The sequence below is a fragment of the Rhinichthys klamathensis genome, unplaced genomic scaffold (genome assembly GCF_029890125.1).
Source record: "Rhinichthys klamathensis goyatoka isolate OS25496 unplaced genomic scaffold, OSU_Roscu_1.1 h1tg000744l_1, whole genome shotgun sequence".
Taxonomy (NCBI): Eukaryota; Metazoa; Chordata; class Actinopteri; order Cypriniformes; family Leuciscidae; genus Rhinichthys; species Rhinichthys klamathensis.
This window is the reverse complement of record NW_026607154.1, coordinates 657,476-680,000: the sequence shown is the minus strand read 5'-3', so window position 1 is coordinate 680,000 and position 22,525 is coordinate 657,476. Positions and strand designations below refer to the sequence as shown.

Below are 22,525 nucleotides of genomic sequence, written 5' to 3'. Positions count from 1 at the left end.
ATCTATCTATCTATCTGTCTGTCTGTCTGTCTATCTGTCTATCTATCTATCTATCTATCTATCTATCTATCTATCTATCTATCTATCTATCTATCTATCTATCTATCTATCTGTCTGTCTATCAGACTGAGGAAAAACCTAAAGTCTCTGATCATCACTCACCCTTCCTGGTTTATCCGGACAGTCCTCGCAATTTCCAAACCCTTCATCAGGTAAACATGGATAATAACGCATGGATATAAAGTTCACTGAAGGTTCACACATGCGCATAAATGATATGGTTTGCTCCACAGTGTGAAGTTCATGAACAAGATCCGCTACGTGCACAGCCTGGAGGAGCTGGAAAAGATTGTTCCTATGGATCATATTCAGATCCCAGAGTGCATCTTACAGTAAGGAGATTTCAAACAAATATGTTTACGCTCTTCTAACCAAACCCATAACCTGATACCAAATTTACGAGGTCAATTTGTCAATTTTTGCAGATTTGAAGAGGAAAGAATCAATGCTAGAAAAGAGAGGTAATCACCAAAATCCTCAAAATTGGTTTATTTGACTCCTATTAGTTCAACCGGAAGAGGAGAGTCCCATTTGCTGCGTCCTTCTTATACTACACCCTAAAAAGTATGTACTGTTTTTGTGAAGAAAAAGTACATATTGTGAGTGTGTAGCAGAAGAGTAGGCAAACTGTCCCTGTTTAAACTGACCTGTCAATCATTTTATCACAGTTAAAGTCCTCCACATTCAATTTTATTTAATTTCCTACCGTATCGGAGAGAAATGAGGAGACTCTCCTCATATTAATGCATAATGATGCATTTAAAAGTTATTAATAACCAAACATATCTTTACAAAAGTTCACAATGCTGTTTCAGATGCAATATAATGTGGATAACATTGAATAAATGTATTTTCGTCAGGTTATATACTGATTATTAATCACTCAAATCTACTTAACTGTAAGACTCACACATTCGCCATGTTTGTAGTTTTTTAAACACTTTTTACTCGTGTTTGTAGTTCTAATCGAATCCTCGTCCAACGTGCAATGGGTTGTGGGTAATATTACGGATCTCAGATTTTAACTGGAAAATGTAGACCATCCGAGTATCTTTGGAAAACTCATTTCAACACTAATTAATTCTAATTTCGAATAGTATCCGAATTGGGACGCAGCAATTGTGACTGGATAATAGAATAAGTTACCCAGAATGCACTTTTCTTTGTAGAATGGAGCAGGAACAGAAAGAACAACAGCATCAAGAACAGCAACAGAAGCCAACCAATCCAGAGAGGTGAGCAAACACGCATAACACGTCAATATTCCCCGATTGGTTCATATAACGGCACGCTAAAATACTAAAAACTACTTCCTGTCTCCAGGACAACAACGACCGAAGAGCCTGGACTCTGAGCGGGACGAGCTTGAATGTTCTTGTTGCTGATCTTGGACCATTTGTCATATTCCCAAATTATTCATATACATATTAGACGACGCAAAACTAGTTTCAGATCAGCAACAAAGCAGAAACTTGAATTGCGAGTGTGTGTGTGAGAAGGCAAGCTGCTCTCGCTTTCGTCTGCAAAGGCACAATAAAATAAAAAAGCATCTCGAAATCCACCAAAAAATGGAACGACGCACGGAGAAACGTTGCTGTTTTCGGTATCGGGATGTACCATCATGCATTGTAGCCTCTTTGCAGTTAACGCTTTTTTAAATAGGCTGCTTTCTGAGAATGTCATGTGACCTGGCTTTAATTGACGGATGTGTCGGCTCAGGATTTGATTGCTGGTGCATGTGCTTCTCTGTGTATGCGCTCAAATCCAATGTGACTTTATTCCAGTTCGCCCGTTCTGTTTGCCTGGAATCCGTTCTTGAACGTTTTTAACCCCTTGTTTAATGAGCAGCTTTTGTAAATGATAAGTGCCAGTCATCTCTGAAAACAACATTAATGTATTCAGCAGTATTTTTATGTTGCCTTATGTTTGCTATGAAAAATTAAACATTCTGCTACGTGTACGAGAACAATATTGATCTGTTTTTGTCTTTTCTTTTGTCTATCTTTATATCTGAATCACCGATCATGTGTTCTGAAAGCTAATGTATAAATGTCAAATTTTGACACTGAGTAAAAACATATCTTGCTTAAATTTAAAACAAGGGTGTGATATTACATATTACCTCATCATCAGCCAAATCAACTTCCTGAGTTCTACAAAGAATTGCGTAGAAGTCTTGCATCTAATCACAAGATGGTTATTTCTGTATTTCCATGATGTGGCAGACTATTTATGTGTGTGTGTGTGTGTGACTATTATATCAGCAGTCTTTACGATGGAGTGACCAGTCACACTCTTTGACCAAAATAAAAAATGACCCTCACTGTCATTTAGACACAAACAATTGTCAGACTGTAAACGAAATGTTGCCTTTATTAACCATAAGCTTTGACTTTGAATCATTCACACCTGGATTTAGTAGTTCTAGTCAATAACATTCAAGTGCATATGAATTTTTCATTTTGATTATAAAAGATACTTGATGTATTATTAACTGTACCCACCCACATTTCATGCGATTTTGCCCTTCAATTATTCTGACCCCTCACCTAAATATTTGAGAGTCCATTGAGGATATCCATAAACTGTCAGCATTTTGTGATAACATAAAACAGATAGACCAAAATAAGTTTTAGCGACACTATCCTTGTCATATGATTTATAATATTGTATTGTGTGGCATTTAACTGTTAACCTTCCTTAAACTGTTGTTAATTTCAATATACGTTTCAAAAATGTGCTCAACAGTCCTATAAAGAGAACCAACGAAAATTATTCAGTACAGTTTCTCCATGCTGATTTACATAAACAATATTTGCTTATTTGTTCACAGCGATTGGTTGCCTAGCACATTAGCCGCGCCCCTTTCTATGACGTAAAACTCTGGTTATATGCCCACGTGCAACTTTGTTCCCATAACGCACCAGTCAGTCACTACGGAGAACGGAGACTAGAGTGAACATTTTACCTACAAGCAGGACCTTTTAATCTAACATTTAATTTTAGGCGTTTTGCGGAGTTTCAATTGTAAAACTCAAACCAGATCGGATACAATGAAGTACATCATTGGAATAGGAGGGTAAGTGACTTTTTAGAGTTATATTGTGAACAACTAGTTGTAATAGTTACAGTCCAGCCATGTGGCTTTTAATATTTTTCAGTTAAGATAATATATTATACAGATAGTAATTTATTACATTATTTCCGTCTTGTATTCTCACTCATGACGTGTTGGATGCGTGCTTTCACAGGATCGCGAGCTTTGAAACGTTTGTTTATGTTTTGAGCGGGAGATTTAAAATTGAGAGCGCGCCGAAGTTGCTGAATGTTTATAACGGCTATTCGCGCCTTATATATCTATATTATTCTTGCATTGTTGTTCTGTGTGTGTGAAGTAAATTAACAGTCTTTTTATTCACTTTCTTTTTTAGGTTTAATTTTTAATGTGATTTGTAATGTTTGTGCCTCACCACTATTTGCTTTAAAACAAAAGATAAAAAAAATACAAAATAATTTAAGAAATATTAAAGTAAGTTAAAAGTGACTTTAAAGACGCTGAAAGTGACTTTTATGTGGGGGTTTTTAAGTTTATAAAATAATTTAAGAGATATTGTATTGAACACGTGAGTAATAAACAACAATGGTATCGTTTTTGTTGTTATAAGCAAACTGAGGAATCCATCCCGCCAATTTTATATGAATAAATTGTTAACATACACTATTAAATATTATACTAACTTAAAAATAAGTTTAATTGTTCTGATTTTTGACTTTCTTTATTAGCTCTGTATTATTATTTTTAACATTTTTCTTTGGTTATTTACTCATTTTTAGTGTGACTAATGGTGGTAAAACCACCCTGACGGACAGGTTAACCAAAGCCTTGCCAAACTGCTGTGTGGTTCACCAGGATGACTTTTTCAAGGTGAGCTCATCTAAATATAGGCTTAATATTGTTATTTAATATTTCTGCTTAGTTTTCTAAAAGTTACAGCTAAAGGCTAAGATCTCTTGTAGTGTATCAGTTTTGTAATTCAACAATAGATTTTAAGTTTTTAATATTTAATTTGCTGTGCCATTTTAATTGTAGCTTTCTGTTTCTAAATAAGAAATAAGGTTAACTTTAATATAATAAACCCTTTAATGACTCTACATTTGCTTTTCCTCTATTTATTTGATAACTATTTATGTGATAAGAGTGTCATATGAGTAAGAACTCAAAAGTGCTGATCCAAGATCAGTTTCCTCCCATCTGTTAAGTTCTATTCATCAGGTCATGATGGCCGAGAGCTGATTCTAGATCAGCAGTCTGGCTCTGTAATATACATGACGGCATTTGCTGCAGTGTTTTACTGGTCACTGTTATTTCAGCCGCCGGATCAGATAGCAGTCGGAGCGGATGGCTTTAAACAGTGGGATGGTAAGAATATAAATCGTAGGAGAGAATAACTCATTCTACGCATCGCCTCCCATAACAAAGATTTTACAATGTCCCTCCCAACCCATTCTCATTCTCTCTAGTGTGGCTTTGCTAAAGTAAAATTCAACTTTTGTGCGTGCGCTAAAACATTTTGTCCTGCTTTTGTAGTGATCACATCTTTGGATATGGAGGCCATGGTGAATACCATCAAGGGCTGGGAGGAGAACCCAGTTAAATTCGCCCGATCCCACGGCATCCAGTTGACCCCGGCCGCAGAAATGGACGACCCCGAGAGCCAAGTGCACATTCTCATCGTAGAAGGATTTCTACTGTACAACTACAAGTGAGTGTCATATGTTGGCCTGAACTGAATGAATTGAAAAGATTAGGTTCTTGGAACAGTTGGTTACATATGCTCAGTGTACGTAAGGAGACATTAGGGTACACGACGTACACGGCAGTCATGTGACTCTCTGCGGGGGTGTAGATAAGGAGACTCTGCGCTATTGGCGAGGAACTGGCATGTGCTGATTTCTAAAGCGGCTGTGTTGAAGTACAGTAATCAGTAAATGACTTCGTTCGCAGTTCCACTGACGCTGTTCGCTTTTTATCGTGACGTTGATCTTTTTCTCCCTGAACAGGCCTTTGCTGGACGTCTTTGACAAGTCTTATTACATAAGCATCCCGTACGAGGAGTGCAAGAGGCGGAGAAGGTGTGATATAGTTGTATACAAACACTCAGAATTGTGCTAAATATGAGCATCTTGAATAAATGTATGTATTATTGATTTCAGTACAAGGCAGTACACCGTTCCTGACCCTCCTGGACTGTTTGACGGTCACGTGTGGCCCATGTACCTCAAACACAGATGTGACATGGAGAATTGCGGTTTGCCAATCGGTACGACATAGGTTCTTAACATTGAGTTTGAACAAAAAACACACAATTTTTTTTAGATAAATATTAATTTTGTGTCACGTCTGCTTCAACAGAATACTTGGATGGCTTGAAAACAAAAGACGAAATGTACAACCAGGTTCACGAAGACATCCACAATACACTTCTGAACCGCTTATAGGTGAGGTGGCCGATCCAGATCCAGTCAGGTGGAATTATTAATTGCATAAGTTTATGTGCCATGATAAAGGAACTTGTCTTGTTTTTTGTCTTTCAGCAGGAACAGGCTGCCGCCCATCATCTGTACTATATTGTAAATACGAATCTTACTTAAATGGGCCTTTTTTTTTCTTTTACCTGAAATTGTTGTAAATAGTTTGACTGGAATGTAATTTAAATACTTGTGGAGGAACTTTTTTGCATTACCTCTTTAAGGACCGTCTCCATGTTTTAAGTTTTTTTTATTTTATATATATATAGTTTTTGTGACTTTCAAAGCACTCCGTGTTTACCACTTAAAAATTAATTTCCAAAGCTTGATTGTACATGAACCAATAAACATTGTGCTTTGACTTTTATATTTACATTTGTCAGTCTTTCCATTTTACACCCAAATTGACCATGTGTTGTTTTAGTCTCTTATTTTACTGAATAATGTTCTACTTTTTGTTTTATTATACGTTTTAATTTGGGTTCTTAAACTTTTCTTACCCAGCTACTCAATCCAAGGTGCTAGTGTACATTTAAACACTTTAACTTTTACCATTTTAAGTGTATTCGGTGCTTTGTATACTTCGCCATGCCCTGGATTTGTTGCCCATTGTGACTGACCATTTGCTCTTTTTTTTTTTTTATGTAAACTATTTCTAAAGGAATTTGTTTTAATGTCAATTTGAGCCTGATCTGAAAAAGGGTAAAATAGAATTAAGGTAAAGGGTTTAAAGCTCATTAACTATGAATATGTGCACTGAAAGATAAGAGCTGAATATCATGTTGGCATGATAAATAACAGGACCAGTAACTATTAAATAACCATTAACTAATGTCCATGTTTTTCCCTCCTGAGGTCATCCTAACAGTCTTAAAATGAAAAATAACCTGACAAATCTCATTCCTGGGATCATTTTTTTTTCTCTCCCAAATTAGTTTATATTAAACTCATGGATTATTTTCATAAAGATATAACTTTTAAATGTATATGGTGATCTCCATAATCAGCTTTTCCGCTCCACAAGTTCCAGCTCGGCTCTTCAATGCATCGCTCTGTGTAATAAAGCCTATGCTTAACTTGCATGAAAACAAACATTGTCTAGACATTTTCCTGAATAAACCTTTTGCTCATGCTTTAAACTCCGTGTTGAATGTGCCTATGTGCTTTTCAATAGTGTCTCTTTCTCATTTGACAAATGCCTACACATTCACTTCAAATATTTGTGCAAGGGGAAAGTGAAGACATTCGTCGCTATTAGGAGCAATTGTCGTCATTGGAAGATTGGAATGGTTTAAACATTTCGTAGGGCAGATTTTCTTGTGATAATGGCGTGACTAATATTTCATTTAATGTATTGACAAAGGTAGTCATTTTGTTTAAATTATGCCAATAATAAACTCTTATGCAATTAAATAAATATTAAGGTCTCAAATATTAAATTTTGCTCCCTCTAGTGGTAAAAACTGTCATATTTAATAATCTGCAATGAAGAAAGACTACAAAACAAATAGTCTATGGACCTTTTTTAAACTTAATTTTAGTTGTTATACATGTTTTTGTCAACTAACTTCATCTTTAATTCCCATTAAAGTGGCATCACATTTCCCATTTGTGATAACACTTTACAATAAGGTTCATTAGTTAACTACATTAGTTAGCAATGAACTGGATTTATACAGCATCTAGTAATATTTCTTAATGTTAATTTCAACATTGACTAATACTTTATTAAAATCTTGTTCACATTAGTTAATGAAACAAACAAACAGCTTTATTTTTATTAACTAGCATTAACAAAGATGAATAAATACAGTAACAAATGTATTGCTCGTGGTAAGTTCATGTTAGTTAATACATAATGTTAACTAATGAACCTCATTGTAAAGTGTTACCCCATTTGTAAATGTGTGGTGTGCCTATAGGTGTCTATGAAACTTTCAAGAGGAAAAAGTGGGAAAGTTTGTAGAGAGAAACGCCTCCAATGCACCGCCTTCATCTGTACCTATGGGCTCTTATTTAACAGCTTTGAGGAGCACAAAGCGCCACACTTTCTATTGCATCCTGGTCCAAACATTTCGAAATGAAGAAATATTCGCTTATTCTCTTCTTCTTCATACACCTGTGCGTCCTGGTGTGTTTTAGCACCACGCAGCGTAATGGACCCTGGAGACACAAGATTAAGTGGGAAACTAACGGACAGGTTTACAGTTTACTGGGCACCGGTTCTCAATATCACACACCTGTTTCTGGAAAACATACAAGAGTTTTATTGACCAGGCATATGATGCCAACAGGCAGGATTTTCATGGGACGTTTTGCCAATAGGATGCACACAGTTGGGCATGTGGTCCATTCAAACTCAGTGCCAGAGCACAGTCCTGGTATGGATGCAAGACACTACATGGTGTCTGGTCGTATATCTATGAGGAATAATCAGTTGTCTTTGCATGCAAAAAGAACTGCACTTTCTTCAGGTGAAGCACTGCAGACCCAGTTCATGCTCTACGGGATAGCAGCCCCAACTGAACAACCTACACTGGCACCTGTGAAAGCTTCAAGGGCACCAGGACACCATAACACACTTACCAAATCGCCAAAACGAACATCACCCACTATCAATATTGAGGAGAATCCGCTTCCACTTTCCACTTCGACTGGGAGTAAAACTGCAAATAATTCTAAACTTTCATCAAGAACCAATTCAGCTTCACCCTCAGCATATGTTAATAACAGAAATACGGGAAATCCTCCCTTCCAGGTTGAGGAAAGAGGAGGAGAAACTATGATTGGCGATGAACCAACGAATCATCACGTAAACAGCAGATACTCTTTCTACTTTAATCTGCTCCCGTATGGAAGCGCCAATAGATTTCCTCACAGAGAAACGGGTCAGGGTACAAGGTATTTCCATAATGGTAAAACAACAATTTGAACTTTTTAGTCAATGTGCGAATCTTACCATGTCTTTCAGGGCTGTCGACTGTCTTTAAGTAATTTTTATTTGACATTTTCGCGGCGCGAGCTGTTGTTGGTCTTTTTGGCGCCAACTGTTGGCCAGAAATCAGCATTTTAAAACACAAACGGTATATTTAACCAATAGTATTGTTAACTTATAATTAAAGTGATAAATGGCAATTTACTTGTCATGGTTTCTCAATATTGTGTCCAATCCCGATGAAAAATGATCTTTCCGCCGCCGCGTACTCTATGATTACCTCAGGCGAACTTGACTTTTTTTTAATGAAAAGTTGTTCGGATACCTTGGTTAAACTTTTGAAATGACAAACGACCTAATTTATTTATCATAGAGACAGCATTGAGATTAAATGTTGAGGCTACTTTTGGTTTCTAAACTGCATTTGAATATCTTATTAAATATTTGTTTCTCTTTATAGTCTAACCATTTCAATTAAAGACTAATAACATCTTCCAGGACTGCCTGATCTCATTCCTGATCCATACTATATCCAAGCTGCATCTTATATCCAGAGAGTGCAGATGTACACATTAAGATGTGCCGCAGAAGAAGACTGTCTCTCCAGGTGCTGACTCGAACCACAATAGCAGCAAAAAATACAACTTTTATTGACCATTTTAAATTGAATATTTGCCTTTTCCCTCAAGTTCAGCGTACGGTGCGAGAGTGAGGGACCTTGATTACAGAGTGCTTCTCCGATTTCCTCAGAGGGTCAAAAATCAAGGCACAGCAGATTTTCTCCCTGTGAAACCACATCATCAGTGGGAATGGCACAGCTGCCATCAGTAGGTTCCTGACAACTTTATGTTCTAATCTAGAACGTTACGCACTTACATGTATGCATATTTGTTAAAGTCCCCCTGTAGTCAATCATTTTATCCCTTAAAACTCATCTTTGATCACCAAAATTACATATTTAAACATTTTTTCCTTGAAATAAATTTCTTCATGCCTTATACTTGAATGTAACTCTACACCCTTGCCTCTATGAATATGCAAATGAGCCCTGCCTCCACTCACTCACTCAGCTCAGAGATCCACTGGTTGACGATCACACGTTGATCTGATTGGTTACAAGGTCGTTTGTGACGTCAGAAACACCAGCGATTTCAAACCGTGTTTTTGAGACTGTCTTTGGCTCACTGCAGTTTTAAGGAGGAAATACTCGGCAATGCTGTCGACTTATGAATTTACACATGGTGTGTCTTAAAGCGTATTCAAAACACCACAGACATATATATAAACAACATTGAAAACTGGATTTTCACCACAGGGGCACTTTAAATGCTTTGCGGTTTTTTTACCTTGGCGTACTAGCTACAGAAACTCAAAGTATCATAGTTACAAATAACTCTTCTATTAATTTCTTGATAACAAAGAGATTATTTTACTATATTACTTTGTTTTCTTCCTAAGACATTATCACAGCATGGATGCCTTCAGCAATTACGACCTCTTGACCGCCTCCACGGGCAGAAAAGTGGCTGAGGGTCATAAAGCCAGTTTCTGTCTGGAGGACACCAGCTGTGATCCAGGTGTGAGGAGAAGATACGCCTGCACTGCTCACACACAGGTGCGGAGAATAATGTCACTCATGGCAATGCAAAATGTCTTATTTTTTCCACAATTAAGCTGTTTTATCAGCCAGTTTAGAACGTTTTGTCTTTGTTGGAGCAGGGATTGAGCCCAGGCTGTTATGACACCTACCATGCCAACATCGACTGTCAGTGGATTGATGTTACCGATGTTTCTCCTGGAGATTATATTCTAAAGGTGAGTCAATGGATTATTTAGGCGCCGTTTACACGACAACTTTTTCAACTAGAAAAAACGGAAAACTTTTGGCCGTTCATTTAGACGACAACGGAGTTTTGTGGGGCTGAAAACGCAAACTTTTGAAAATTTTGTTATTGCCTCCGTGTAAACTACAAAAACAAGAATTTATGAAAACGGTGACATCATGCATATGAGTCTGAAATTCTCGTCCGAAATTTTTGCACCAAAAAATAAATAGTAAATACGACCATACGTTGTGTCAATCACGTTACACTGTCTCCGAAACTTTCGTCCGTCATATAAATATTCGGATGGGGTTAAATTTTCTGTGTTTTTCGCAGCAAGCATTTTGAGAGGTATTTTGACAAGTCAGAGCCACCGTACAAGCGAACGCCAAAATCCAGAACTGTTCAGGATAAATTGGTACACGGGAATTGGTGGTCTTCTTTTTAATATGTGGCTCCAGTATCGCTAGCAAAGCATCAAACTGAGCCACTGACATCCTGAAGTAAACCTCGGGATAATCCCGCATCGAACTCTCCTTCCTCTAGTCTACGCAATCTCAGGATTACATGATGTACCCAATATTTCCTCTTGTTTTTTTCACTTTTTAAGAAGAGAGAGGACAACAAAACCATCCTCACTGCTTGAAGACTCCATTTTGTATTGTTTAGCGAATTTTTGCGCAACGGATTAATTAATACCCTTCGGACTCAGTGTGCAAGGTTTCTGTGCGCGACGAATTTTTAGGATGACGAATACGAAAAAACACATGAAAATTTCTGACTCACTGTGCAAGGACCTTTAGTGTTTCTTTACAAAGTGATATCGCCATCTACTGGCCTGGCAGAATACAGCGTTTTTAGTCGTTTTCACAGATCCGTGTGACAATGTTGTCTGGACACGAAAAACGCAAAGGAAAAACGTTTCTTTTTGTCATGTAAACAAACATACCAAAAGTTAGAGACATGTTTTGAAACCATGTGATCCACTGACAGGTGACCGTGAACCCAGGTTTCCAGGTGCAAGAGTCTGACTTCTCCAATAACGTTGTTAGATGTGACATCAGATACACGGGGTCGTACGTCCAAGCACACAACTGTAGAATCACAGGGTGAGTTTAAAGCAGGAGTGGAATCAGAAATCGTATTAAAACTCCTGACGCATTAATGATGTTTATTTATTTCACAGATACTGATCCAGTACTTCATCCAAACCTCCAGAGTTGAAATCAAGCAAAGTCACATTGTCATGTGGATCGACTGGGCGTTAACTTGACTTATTTTTATTTATCTAGATTTATGTTCGCGACAGACTCTTCAAGCAAAGTGACTGTGACATATTTGGTAAAGCTTAACATCCAATGCCAATAATGCTAATAAATTCTTATTTATTAACCTTTTGTATTTTTTAATAAAAAGTATTCAATTACATTTTCATCATATTATATTTTTGTTTTAATTTCTGTAATTTGGTGTTATTTCCCACTGAACCCCTTAAATTAAAGTTTTAGTTACATCAAGTAAATGACATTAATAGTTTCAGTCAAAGAAGATTAATAAAATACTAGTGTTTCACAAAGGTGTACAGCATAAAAACATGTATAAAGGAGGGGCAGATTTTTATAGTCCACTCATAAATCGATTTTACTACTAGTTGATGTTTTTTTAACCACTGGTTCATATGTGATCTTCTGAAGTAGTTCAGGTCATGGCTCATTTGAAAATGGGTCTATGGGGTCAAATTAGCACAGCCTGACATCAGAGTCATGAAAGTTCAGTTTGCTCAAGATCTCCAAACGTGCGGAGAGTGCAACAACGTCCCGGAAACATTCCTATCTGTCTGAAGGTTTAAAATGACACGAGAAAGAGAAATCCCGGAGTGGAATTTGTGGACAGAGAAACATTCATATGTGAGAAGGAAACTCCATCCTTGTTGACAATGGAGAAGACTTCTATTGACAGTTTTAAAATGAGCAAAAAGTGATTATAATTTTGTGTTTGGGGAAATTTGATTCAAATGTGTTTTGTGAATTGCAATTTTCAAGGGTAGTTAAAAAACCCCACAAGATTGTGACTAAATCATTGACAATGTACTCATTGAGAAGTGTTAGTTTTAGGAAAAACGGACACATTCTGATGGTGAATGATGTTTAGAGAAGTGAAGAAAATGTCTGGCGAATGCTGGTATGCTTAACCACCCTTATTCAGACAAATTAATCCATTACCTAGTCTGTAAAATTGTCAATGTTCATGATTAGAAGTTACAGAGGAGGCAGTGTGTTTCCAGTTCAGACAAAGACGTGATTCTTTCCAAGTCGCCCCGAATGAAAGACATGTATATTGTGTTGCAATATAGGCTAACCTTGAGGATTTAACTGCATATATTTTACAGACATCTAATGCTCCCGATCTTCGGAAAATTTGAATTCTGTGATATTTCAATCACAGAAATGATCTTTTTGTACATTCAAAAAGCTATGTCATGAAAATGTTATTCATAAATTTTCATAAATGCTTATTTGAATGTAAATTACCCAAGTTGCCAATTAGTCTACTTTTTGGGCTACTGTAAATTGAGTTGTTATTCAACTCCAGTCCACTAGATGCTCAACACCTCGCTTCACAGAACTATCCCATCCTATGAAGAACATACAGGAACAGTGCTGGCAGCTTTTCATCACAACATCAGCACAGATCTCTCCCCCATAGAGCATCATGGCATACGATGATCACATAAACTCGTGTGTGAAGCTTCTGCTACTGTTGGTTGTGTTGTGCGCGGTGCGCGCTTCCGCTGACAGGACCAAAACACTCGACTTCGATGTCAAACCTGGGGGAGTTGTGCAGACTTTCTCAGCTAAACTGGTGAGTATTACGCACATTAATACTATAGCAACGTAATATTTATAACACAACATGTTTTGTTGGATAGAAACGTAACAACGAATAATTTCCGCGATTTTCCTCATTGATTAGCACTCGATTTCATGTCGTTTTCCAGTTCTCCGTTATTATTATATTTGAAACTATATGCCCTAACGTTACTGTACTTCGTATCTTTTAAAAGTGTGTTCGTTTTAAACTCTACAGTAATGAATGGATACTGTGTTTGAAAAACCGCGACGCGTTGAAAGGAAATCCACACGTCATCTTCTCATTGGACTGTTGTGGAGGCGCGGACGTGCAGCGCGCGCCACCTAACGGCTCAAAAATACGTTAAAGGAATAGTTTTAGTTAGTAAAATTATTGTTTACTCACCCTCATGTCGTTCCAAATCCTTATGACTTAATGTTGTCTCTGAAACCCCAATATTTTGATTTTTTCCATAAAATTCAAACGAGGAAAAAATAATATTCTATATCACCTGTGCGCCATTAGATCGTTTTATTGTGAGGGACAGACCAAAATATTGCGCTCTAGCTCTTAAACTGGTAGTTCACCCCAAGATGAAAATTTTCTCATCATTACTTACCCTAAAGTTGTTTCAATCCTGTATGAATTTCTTTTTCCTGCTAAACACAAAAGAAGGTATTTTGAAAGCTGTCAGTAACCAAAAAGTTGACGGTCCCGTTGACTTCCATATATGTTTTTTTTTTTTTTAACTATGGAAGTCAATAGGGCCCATCAACTGTTTGATTACCAACATTCTTCAAAATATCTTCTTTTGTTATTAGCAGGACAGGAGAAAGAAACTCATACAGGTTTGAGGGTGAGTAAATGATGGCAGAATTTTCATTTTTGGGTGAACTATACCTTTAAGAGCCACAACAGAGCGTAATATTTTGGTCTGTCCCTCACATAAAGCTATCGAATGAATTAAGAATTTTATTTAATTTATTTTGGGTGAGCTATCCCTTTAGGCCTATATCATATCATAATTCAAACGTAAGTTGTGTCAGGTGTGACACCAGTGGCCATGTTTTTATGTGTATCTCGCGCACCAAATTTAAATCAGTATTTAATCTGAATCCTTGTCAGGTCTTTTTATATATATATATATGTAGTAATAATAGCTGTCAGGCTTTTGACAGGAACGATGGTTACCATGGTTATTTTTGTAAGGGTCAGCATCTTTTCAATACGGAGTCATTCTCAAAAGATCAGTCTGGGAAATTTGCATATTTCGTGGGTGGAATCTTGGCATTTTCAACATGTTTATTTATTCACAATGATCTGTTTCTTGTTTTAGAAAAAGTATAAATGCACCTTCACATATGCGTCTCAAGGAGGAACCAACGAGGTAAGACATTTTCTGTTATTTATAATATCAGATAATAAACCGTTCTCAAAATATAAACAAAACTTGTGATTTTTGTACTTTTGCTAGTTATTAGATTCATTCAGTTGTATTAGATGTTATTGATGAATGGCGGGTACTTGTATTTATTATTAATTATTGCTTCCAATCCCATTTTAATTGTATAATAACTTTATCAAAATTATAATAATTATTACTATTATCAATATTATTATTAGAAGAATTAAAACCATTTCCACTACTACTGTTTATTTCCCTTCTTCCTCACCCCCCCCCCCCCCCCCTCCACAAACCCCAATCTTGATGACATGAGTTTATTGTTGTTGTTAATTATTATTTATGGATTTTACTATTGTTATATCTGTTACTGATACTTTTCCTTCTACTCTCTGGTTTATATTCTCTGGTTTATATGCTTCCATTCCCACACTTAGATACACTTACATTTACACACACACACAAATATACAGGAGTTATCAGAATTGACTTATGTTGGCTGTTTGTTTGTTTGTTTGTTTGCCTAGTTTATTTTTTATTTAGCACATATACAGGTGAAACTCGAAAAATTAGAATATTGTGCAAAAGTTATTTTTTTTCAGTAATTCAACTTAAAAGATGAAACTAATATATTATATAGACTCATTACATGCAAAGTAAGATATTTCAAGCCTTTATTTGTTATAATTTACTTACACCTTTTCACCATATTCTAATTTTGACTTTGGGGTTTTCATAAGCTATAAGCCATAATCATCAAAATTATAACAAATAAAGGCTTGAAATATCTCACTTTGCATGTAATGAGTCTATATAATATATTAGTTTCACATTTTAAGTTGAATTACTGAAATAAATAAACTTTTGCACCATATTCAAATTTTTCCTGTATATAGTGTCACAATTTAGACAGAATTTACATTTTTAATTTTAAGACAATCTCCGCTATTGTTGTGGCATCCAGAAATCTGTCGCTCCGCCACTGACGACATGGGAAATTGCCGCAATTATGCGCCGTCGTGATTTCACAGGATTGCTCCGTTTCTGACTCAAATGTGAACCGTTTGTGCTTTTATTCCCTGTAGCAATGGCAAATGAGCGTCGGACTGAGTGACGACGAGCAGATGTTCTCCTGTTCAGTGTGGAGGTAACTTTAAAAACACTGTGATATTGGTGTTATAAAAAGCTCTACTCAATATGCAATGCTAAAAAGTAGAAGTACAAGCAAATCTAGTCTAGTGTTTTCAAACGTCGTCGTGAAACTTGAGATGAAAGGGGGAACCATATTGATTTTTCTCTGTCATTTTCACGATAGGCCTCAAGGAAAGTCCTACTTGTTTTTTACCCAGTTCAAAGCCGAGATAAAAGGAGCGAAGATTGAGTACGCCACCGCATATGTAAGTATCACAGCTATCCATCACGACCTGACACCACCTCAATGAGTGAAACACTCAGCAATAGGCATGATTCAATATGAAGAAACCTGCTTTTAATGTGTTGATGCATTTCATAGACCCGAGACTATCCAGAAGGTACATTTTAATTTGCGCATAAAAAGAATAGGCACTTTTTTTTTTTTTTTTGAACAGCGTGCTTAAAATGTATCCTCAGTCGTGACATTGACATTTGCCGCAGATCAAACCGTAATTCAGATCAAAAGCAGTCAGCCCTTTTTTATACAGGTGTTGCATATCAAGACTTTGTGAAAAGATCTTCATCTTCAGATCGCATTGAGATTCTCAGTGACGTTTCGGTGGCCTTGTCCCTGTTGCAAATAAGAAAAGTCTCTTTTTGTTTTTCTTAGACGAGATCTCTCTGTTATCCAAGCCCACTCCTCTAGGCTTCTCTGTTAATGTCTCGTGTCACTCATCCTCTCTCTCTTTCTCTCTTCTTCTCAGTCCCAGACGGCCGTGGGTGGACAGAGGGATGTTGCTTTGAAGGAAGAAGAGTACATTGTGTCAGAGTCTGCAGGTGAGTCAGCGAATTACTGCTTTCAGAAGGGTTCATACAGACCAGACGTGGAAAAACCTGGAAAATCAGTGGATTTTAAAGGGTCAGTTCACCCAAAAATGAAAATGATGTCATTAACGCCTCTCCCTCGTGTCGCTCCAAGCCCGTCAGTCCTCCGTTCATCTTCAGAACACAGTTTAAGATATTTTAGATTTAGTCCGAGAGCTTTCTGTCCCTCCATTGTAAATGTGTGTACGGTATACTGTCCTCGTCCAGAAAGGAAATAAAGACATCATCAAAGTAGTCCATGTGACATCAGTGGGTTAGTTAGAGTGTGTTGAAGCATCGAAAATACATTTTGCTCCAAAAATAACAAAAACTAGGCCTTTATTCAGCATTGTATTGTGTTCCGGTTCTGTTGTGGATCCGCGTTCAGTGCCGCCGCTGACGTAAGACGCTGCTGACGTGTGTGTGTGTGTGTGTGTGTGTATTTTTGGACCAAAATGTATTTTCGATGCTTCAACACACTCTAACTAACCCACTGATGTCACATGGACTACTTTGATGATGTCTTTATTTCCTTTCTGGACAAGGACAGTATACCGTACACACATTTACAATGGAGGGACAGAAAGCTCTCGGACTAAATCTAAAATATCTTAAACTGTGTTCCGGAGATGAACGGAGGTCTGACGGGCTTGGAGCGACACGAGGGAGAGGCGTTAATGACATAATTTTCATTTTTGGGTGAACTGACCCTTTAAAGGTGACATATTATGCCCATTTTTACAGGATGTAATATAAATATTAGGGGTGGAACGGTACATGTATTCGTATTGAACCGAAACGGTACGGGCGTCACGGTTCGGTGCACGAATTTGCACGGAGAATACACGGTATAAAAATAAAAAATTGCGATAAATTTCGCTCTATTCGCGTTTGGTGTGACCGCATAATGAACAGGCTGCGATGTCAAGATTGCAATGCAGGAGTGTGTGTGTACGCGCGCGCGCGTGCGAGAGAGAGAAAGGTGCGTTTGAACTCTGTGAGTGTGTGTGTGTGAGAGAGAGAGAGGCGCGTTTGAACTCTGTGAGTGTGTGTGTGTGAGAGGGAGAGAGGCGCGTGCGCGATCGAACAGTGGAAACATAAAAAACATACTCCGTCTTTTTGTTCATACACATCATTCAAACTGCAAAGTGTTTACTTATATTTGTGTACACTCGCAATAAAACACAACATTGTGCTTTTGTCACACTGTAAACTCTTGTCAAACTGCAACCTACAACTGTTAACAAAAGTTTTTAATGGTAGTATTATTTTATACGGAAATCAATTATTTATAATTCAGATCAGAATTAAGTTAGGGTTAATTAAAATGAAGGAAAACAAATATATTGATCTGAAATATAGCAAAATCATTTTAAATTCATTCAGGTACAATTACCAAACATATCGCAAGGTATTTTTGTCTTTTTATTAATTTAATTAATAAACGAATTATATAAAACTATTGTCAGTGCACTACAAATAAACTGGTTCTATGCCTTTATTAATAAAACGTATTTAAAAAATACAATGCCTTCTGCATTTTTGTTTTGCTTTATCCCTCCATTGTACCGAAATCGTACCGAACCGTGATGTCTGAACCGAACCGTGACTTCTGTGTACCGTTCCCCCCCTAATAAATATATATATATACAGTCAGCTGGGCATTGTCACAAAATAAACCCCATCAGGGTGATCAGCTGCTCAAGTCGACTACTACCCATAAGTGCTTTATTTGTATGTTAATGACCCGATGCACGTACATAATCTCACTTAGTACACCGCTACTTGCCCAATGAATTCAGGTTGCTATTGAGATGACTGGGAAAAAGTGTCCCAATCAACCTGAATTCACCCCTAAAAACATAACAAATATATATATATAAATGGTGTCCTGAGAATGTGTCTGTGAAATTTCAGCTCTAATTACCACAATCATCTATCATAGCTTGTCAAATTTGCCCCTTTTTAGGTGTGAGCAAAAACGCGCCGTTTGTGTGTGTGTCCCTTTAAATGTAAATGAGCTGCAGCTCCGCCTCCGTTCAGAAGAGGGCGGAGCCTTTACACGAGCTTCGGATACAAGAACAAAACACGCGAATAATCTCACTTTAAATCTCAGTAATAACAGTAGCGAGTGCAGCCTTACGGAGAGACTCGGGAAGAGTTGAACTTTTAGACGCACCTGGACGTTTCTGAATGTTAGTGGATACATTTATGGAGGAGTTGTATTGATTCGTCTCATCCACTTTTACACAAGTTGACAGTTCCCTGAGGTCTTATAAGACAGCTGTGACATTTTCTGGTTAAATAAGTGTTCAGTGCTCGTCTGTGCTCAACGACAGAACAGTTTGCATGCTTTGCTGGAACTTCTGCCATTGCGTAAGAACTGGTCACTGTTGTCGCTTGTGAAACCAAATGGCGGCGTCGTGTGTGTGTAAACGTGCAGATTAAGGGCCGGTAATATTATAATAATATCCCCTTCCTACGTCAGAAGGGGAGCGAAATCTGATCGGATTATTTTTTGACATGCTTGCGGAGAAAGGCTTATCAATACAAAGTTACTGGAGTCAGATTTCATGATATATCCCCTTTAAAATCTGTTTATTATTATTATTATTATTGCTACTACTATTACTTTTCTAACTATTATTGTATTATTATATAAGACTGTATTATCATATCTTCCTCATCCTCCAGATATTTTATTTTGTTTATTTATTTATTTGTACTGGTATTATTATCATCATCATCATTATTATTGTTGTCATCGGTATGTTTTTTTAAAATGTATTAATTAATATTTATTACGTCGGTGTTGTATCTGTAAGATGTTCCCACATCCCACAAAAGATATTTCCACTCACACACCCAGATATAGTTGCGCACACACACACACACACACACACACACACACACACACACACACACACACACACCATGTATGTTTTGTGTGTTTATGTTTATGTATGTGGCCTTGGTGTTTTTTGTTGTGTTATAGATAAACAAACTTGCAATACTGTTAAAAAAAATCTGGTTTTCCTAGTCATAGAAATGAATACAATCATGGCAATTTCCATACTGAATATGAATGTTGCTAATCATTCACATCTTGTTTTTTAGTGACCCACAGAGACGGGAAGTTTCGTTCCGAGCTTTCCAAGCTCCTCGTCATTGCTCGGACACGCCACGATGAGCTCTGATTGGCCGATCCGAAAGAGGATTGTCCTATTGCGCGAGGACATTGGTTATTTGACGGCTATGGACACTTAACTGTTCACTATATCAAGACACAGGAACTTCCTGTGACGGGAAATACTACAGATTTTCTATAGAGGCAGCGTTACGCCAATGGCCATGAACTGGACTGATCATCCAATGAGGTAGACGACAAATCTATTATCGGACATTACGGGGAAAAAATGTATATTTGTGATGTGTTATGAAGGCTTCATCAAATTCGTTTCAGAACAGTTGATTGATTTCTATGCTTGGCAGTGTTTAGGGTTTGTGCAAATGTGATTATCAAGAGTGCATTTATGCTCATACTGTACTTACTTTCTTAAGCTGCCGCTTGTAGAGTATTCCCACAACGATCTTTGGGGAGTGTCAGAGTCCTTTGATTATTTCTGTGATGGAGGAAAAAAACAGGAAAACAGTCACACTTCCAGTCGTGCTTTATTCTGATAGCTGATGTCCTGGAATTTTTAATAAATCTATTATCAGAACGCTTTGTTTCTCGCGTCACAATTTGCAAATCAAATGACTTTTTGTATTCATATTTTTGCACATGTCTGTCAGAATCTGCGGATGTGTCCGCCATTTCTTTTGAAGGGGATCTGTGTAATGAAAATTAAGTATTGTAAAATGTATTTCTTTTTAAAATCTTTCTAAGTTTGCAGATTCTGGTCATATTGTGAGATTTGTCCACTCAGCTTTGTACATCTGTGTGGATATAAGCGTCTGAATCCTATGTGTCAGCAATTTTCTAAGTGAACGGGTAACGCTTTACAATCAGGATCATTAGTTAACATGAACAATACTTCTTCAGCATTTATTAAAGGGTTAGTTCACCCCAAAATGTAAACTCTGTCAGTAATGACTCTCCCTCATGTTGTTCAACCCCGTAAGACTTTCGTTCATCTTCGCAACACAAATGAAGATATTTGTGATTAAATCTGAGAGCTGGATCACTCCTCCATAGGCTTCTAAGGGATCGAAACTGGCCCGCCCAGAAAAGTTATTAAAGACATCGTTAAAATAGTCCGAGTGACTACAGTAGCTCAATCTTAAGTTTATCAAGCGACGAGAATATTTTCTGTGCGCAAAAACAAACAAAAATAACGACTTTATTCAACTATTAATTTCCTTCTCTGTGGGCCGTGATATTGCGCAAAGCTTCTGTGTTGCACGTAGGCTCACTATTGGCCGACGCTGGTCATGTGTGTGTGTGTGACGTACAACCCAGAAGCGCTGCGCTGTTACACTACGCGAACTCACTCACGGCCCACAGAGAAGGAAATTAATAGTTGAATAAAGTCGTTATTTTTCTTGTTTTTTGCGCACAGAAAGTATTCTCGTCGCTTGATAAACTTAAGGTTGAGCCACTGTCGTCACTCGGACTATTTTAACGATGTCTTTAATAACTTTTCTGGGCCGGCAAGTTTCGATCCCTTAGAAGCCTATGGAGGAGTGATCCAGCTCTCAGATTTAATCAGAAATATCTTCATTTGTGTTGCGAAGATGAACGAAAGTCTGACGGGGTTGAACAACATGAGGGAGAGTAATTACTGACAGAGTTTTAATTTTTGGGTGAACTAACCTTTTAATCTTAGTTAATATTAATTTTAATATTTACTAATACATGATTAAAATCAAAGGTTGTATTTGTTGACATTAGCTAATGCACCGTGAACTAACATGAACAAACAATGAACAGCTGTATTTTTATTAACTAACATTATCAAAGATTAAAAAAATACTGTAAAAAATGTATTGATCATAGTTTATGTTAGGTAATGCATTAACTAATGAACCTTATTGTAAAGTGTAACCAATGAATGTGAAAGTGTGACTTTCCCCACAGTAGATTCTGTGTCATGAGCTTTGAAATGAGCATCGCAGCACACACGAGGGAGACATAACGCTGTAAACGCATGCTTAGCCTTCAGTACCTGTTGAAAAGTGCTTGCATTCGCACTGTGTCGCACAGTGATTTTGCTAAAACGCCCTCAGGACGTGTATCCGAGAACATCATATTTTTAAGGCAAGACTTCAAGCACTACTAGACCAGAGTTAGGAAAGCAATAAAAAAATAATCCTTTTTTAACAGATGGGGGGGAGATCAGAGGAAGAGGAATTGAGATTGCATCCCACTCCAGATGTCATCTAAGGCTAGAAATAATCTCCCGCTACCTTTGACTTGCGTACAGTATTTCTAAGAAGTCACGCTCTAGATTTATTAGTGCATGATGATGTTTCTGTCCTGTCGACCTAAAGCGAAAAGGCATTACATGGTTTTGCCGGACTTTACCAGACATTAAAGGATTAGTTCACTTTTAAACAAAACATTTGCTGATAATTTACTCACCCCCATGTCATCCAAGATGTCCATGTCTGTCTTTCTTCAGTCGAAAAGAAATTACGGTTTTTGTCCATATAATGGACTTCAATGGGGTCCAAACGGTTCAAGGTCCAAATGACAGTTTCAGTGCAGCTTCAAAGGGCTTTAAGCTATACCAGACGATGAATACGGGTCTCATCTAGCGAATCGATCGGTTTAAAAAATAAATTTAAAATAAATGCGCGTTCGTGACGTCAGTGAATACGCAATTACGTTGAAAAGGTCTCACAGAACAGAGCAAGGCAAGCATTTGTGCTTATAAAACTTAAACTTTTTTATTTCTTTTTGAAATGGCCGATCGTTTCGCTAGA

The 22,525-nt window shown here is 37.3% G+C and overlaps 4 protein-coding genes across 7 annotated transcripts in view; all 4 read left to right on the top strand.

The window, feature by feature from the left end:
• atcaya (ATCAY kinesin light chain interacting caytaxin a) overlaps positions 1-1,861 on the top strand; it is a 9,900-nt gene extending 8,039 nt beyond the window's left edge. Inside the window, exons 6-11 of the mRNA XM_056242694.1 lie at positions 126-212; positions 294-392; positions 486-521; positions 1,230-1,295; positions 1,384-1,545; positions 1,647-1,861. Of these exons, the coding sequence (XP_056098669.1) occupies positions 126-212; positions 294-392; positions 486-521; positions 1,230-1,295; positions 1,384-1,414 (319 nt within the window). The 3' untranslated portion in view covers positions 1,415-1,545; positions 1,647-1,861. The remainder of the gene's footprint in view (positions 1-125; positions 213-293; positions 393-485; positions 522-1,229; positions 1,296-1,383; positions 1,546-1,646) is intronic.
• Positions 1,862-2,965: 1,104 nt separating this feature from the next.
• Positions 2,966-5,876, top strand: mibp (muscle-specific beta 1 integrin binding protein). Of its 3 annotated transcripts, none has more exons than XM_056242696.1 (8): positions 2,966-3,139; positions 3,895-3,985; positions 4,432-4,480; positions 4,649-4,823; positions 5,122-5,193; positions 5,275-5,381; positions 5,474-5,559; positions 5,659-5,876. In XM_056242696.1, the coding sequence occupies exons 1-7, from the start codon at positions 3,114-3,116 to the stop codon at positions 5,557-5,559; spliced, it is 606 nt and encodes a 201-aa protein (XP_056098671.1). In that variant the 5' UTR covers positions 2,966-3,113; the 3' UTR covers positions 5,659-5,876. The 3 variants fall into 3 exon arrangements, with proteins under 3 accessions (XP_056098671.1, XP_056098670.1, XP_056098672.1); XM_056242695.1 differs by having other exon boundaries at positions 2,967-3,139; positions 5,656-5,876; XM_056242697.1 differs by lacking the exons at positions 2,966-3,139; positions 4,432-4,480 and having other exon boundaries at positions 5,656-5,876.
• A 1,782-nt stretch (positions 5,877-7,658) lies between these two features.
• Positions 7,659-11,693, top strand: loxl5a (lysyl oxidase-like 5a). 2 transcript variants are annotated; one of them, XM_056242699.1, is made up of 6 exons: positions 7,659-8,504; positions 9,023-9,131; positions 9,214-9,351; positions 9,983-10,139; positions 10,244-10,339; positions 11,341-11,460. In XM_056242699.1, the coding sequence occupies exons 1-6, from the start codon at positions 7,670-7,672 to the stop codon at positions 11,458-11,460; spliced, it is 1,455 nt and encodes a 484-aa protein (XP_056098674.1). In that variant the 5' UTR covers positions 7,659-7,669. The 2 variants fall into 2 exon arrangements, with proteins under 2 accessions (XP_056098674.1, XP_056098673.1); XM_056242698.1 differs by lacking the exons at positions 7,659-8,504; positions 9,023-9,131; positions 9,214-9,351 and adding an exon at positions 11,534-11,693 and having other exon boundaries at positions 9,989-10,139; positions 11,341-11,456.
• Positions 11,694-12,960: 1,267 nt separating this feature from the next.
• On the top strand, positions 12,961-19,962 carry mydgf (myeloid-derived growth factor). Its single transcript, XM_056242685.1, has 6 exons — positions 12,961-13,209; positions 14,534-14,584; positions 15,685-15,746; positions 15,915-15,996; positions 16,498-16,570; positions 19,715-19,962. The coding sequence occupies exons 1-6, from the start codon at positions 13,060-13,062 to the stop codon at positions 19,792-19,794; spliced, it is 498 nt and encodes a 165-aa protein (XP_056098660.1). The 5' UTR covers positions 12,961-13,059; the 3' UTR covers positions 19,795-19,962.
• Positions 19,963-22,525: the final 2,563 nt, after the last annotated feature.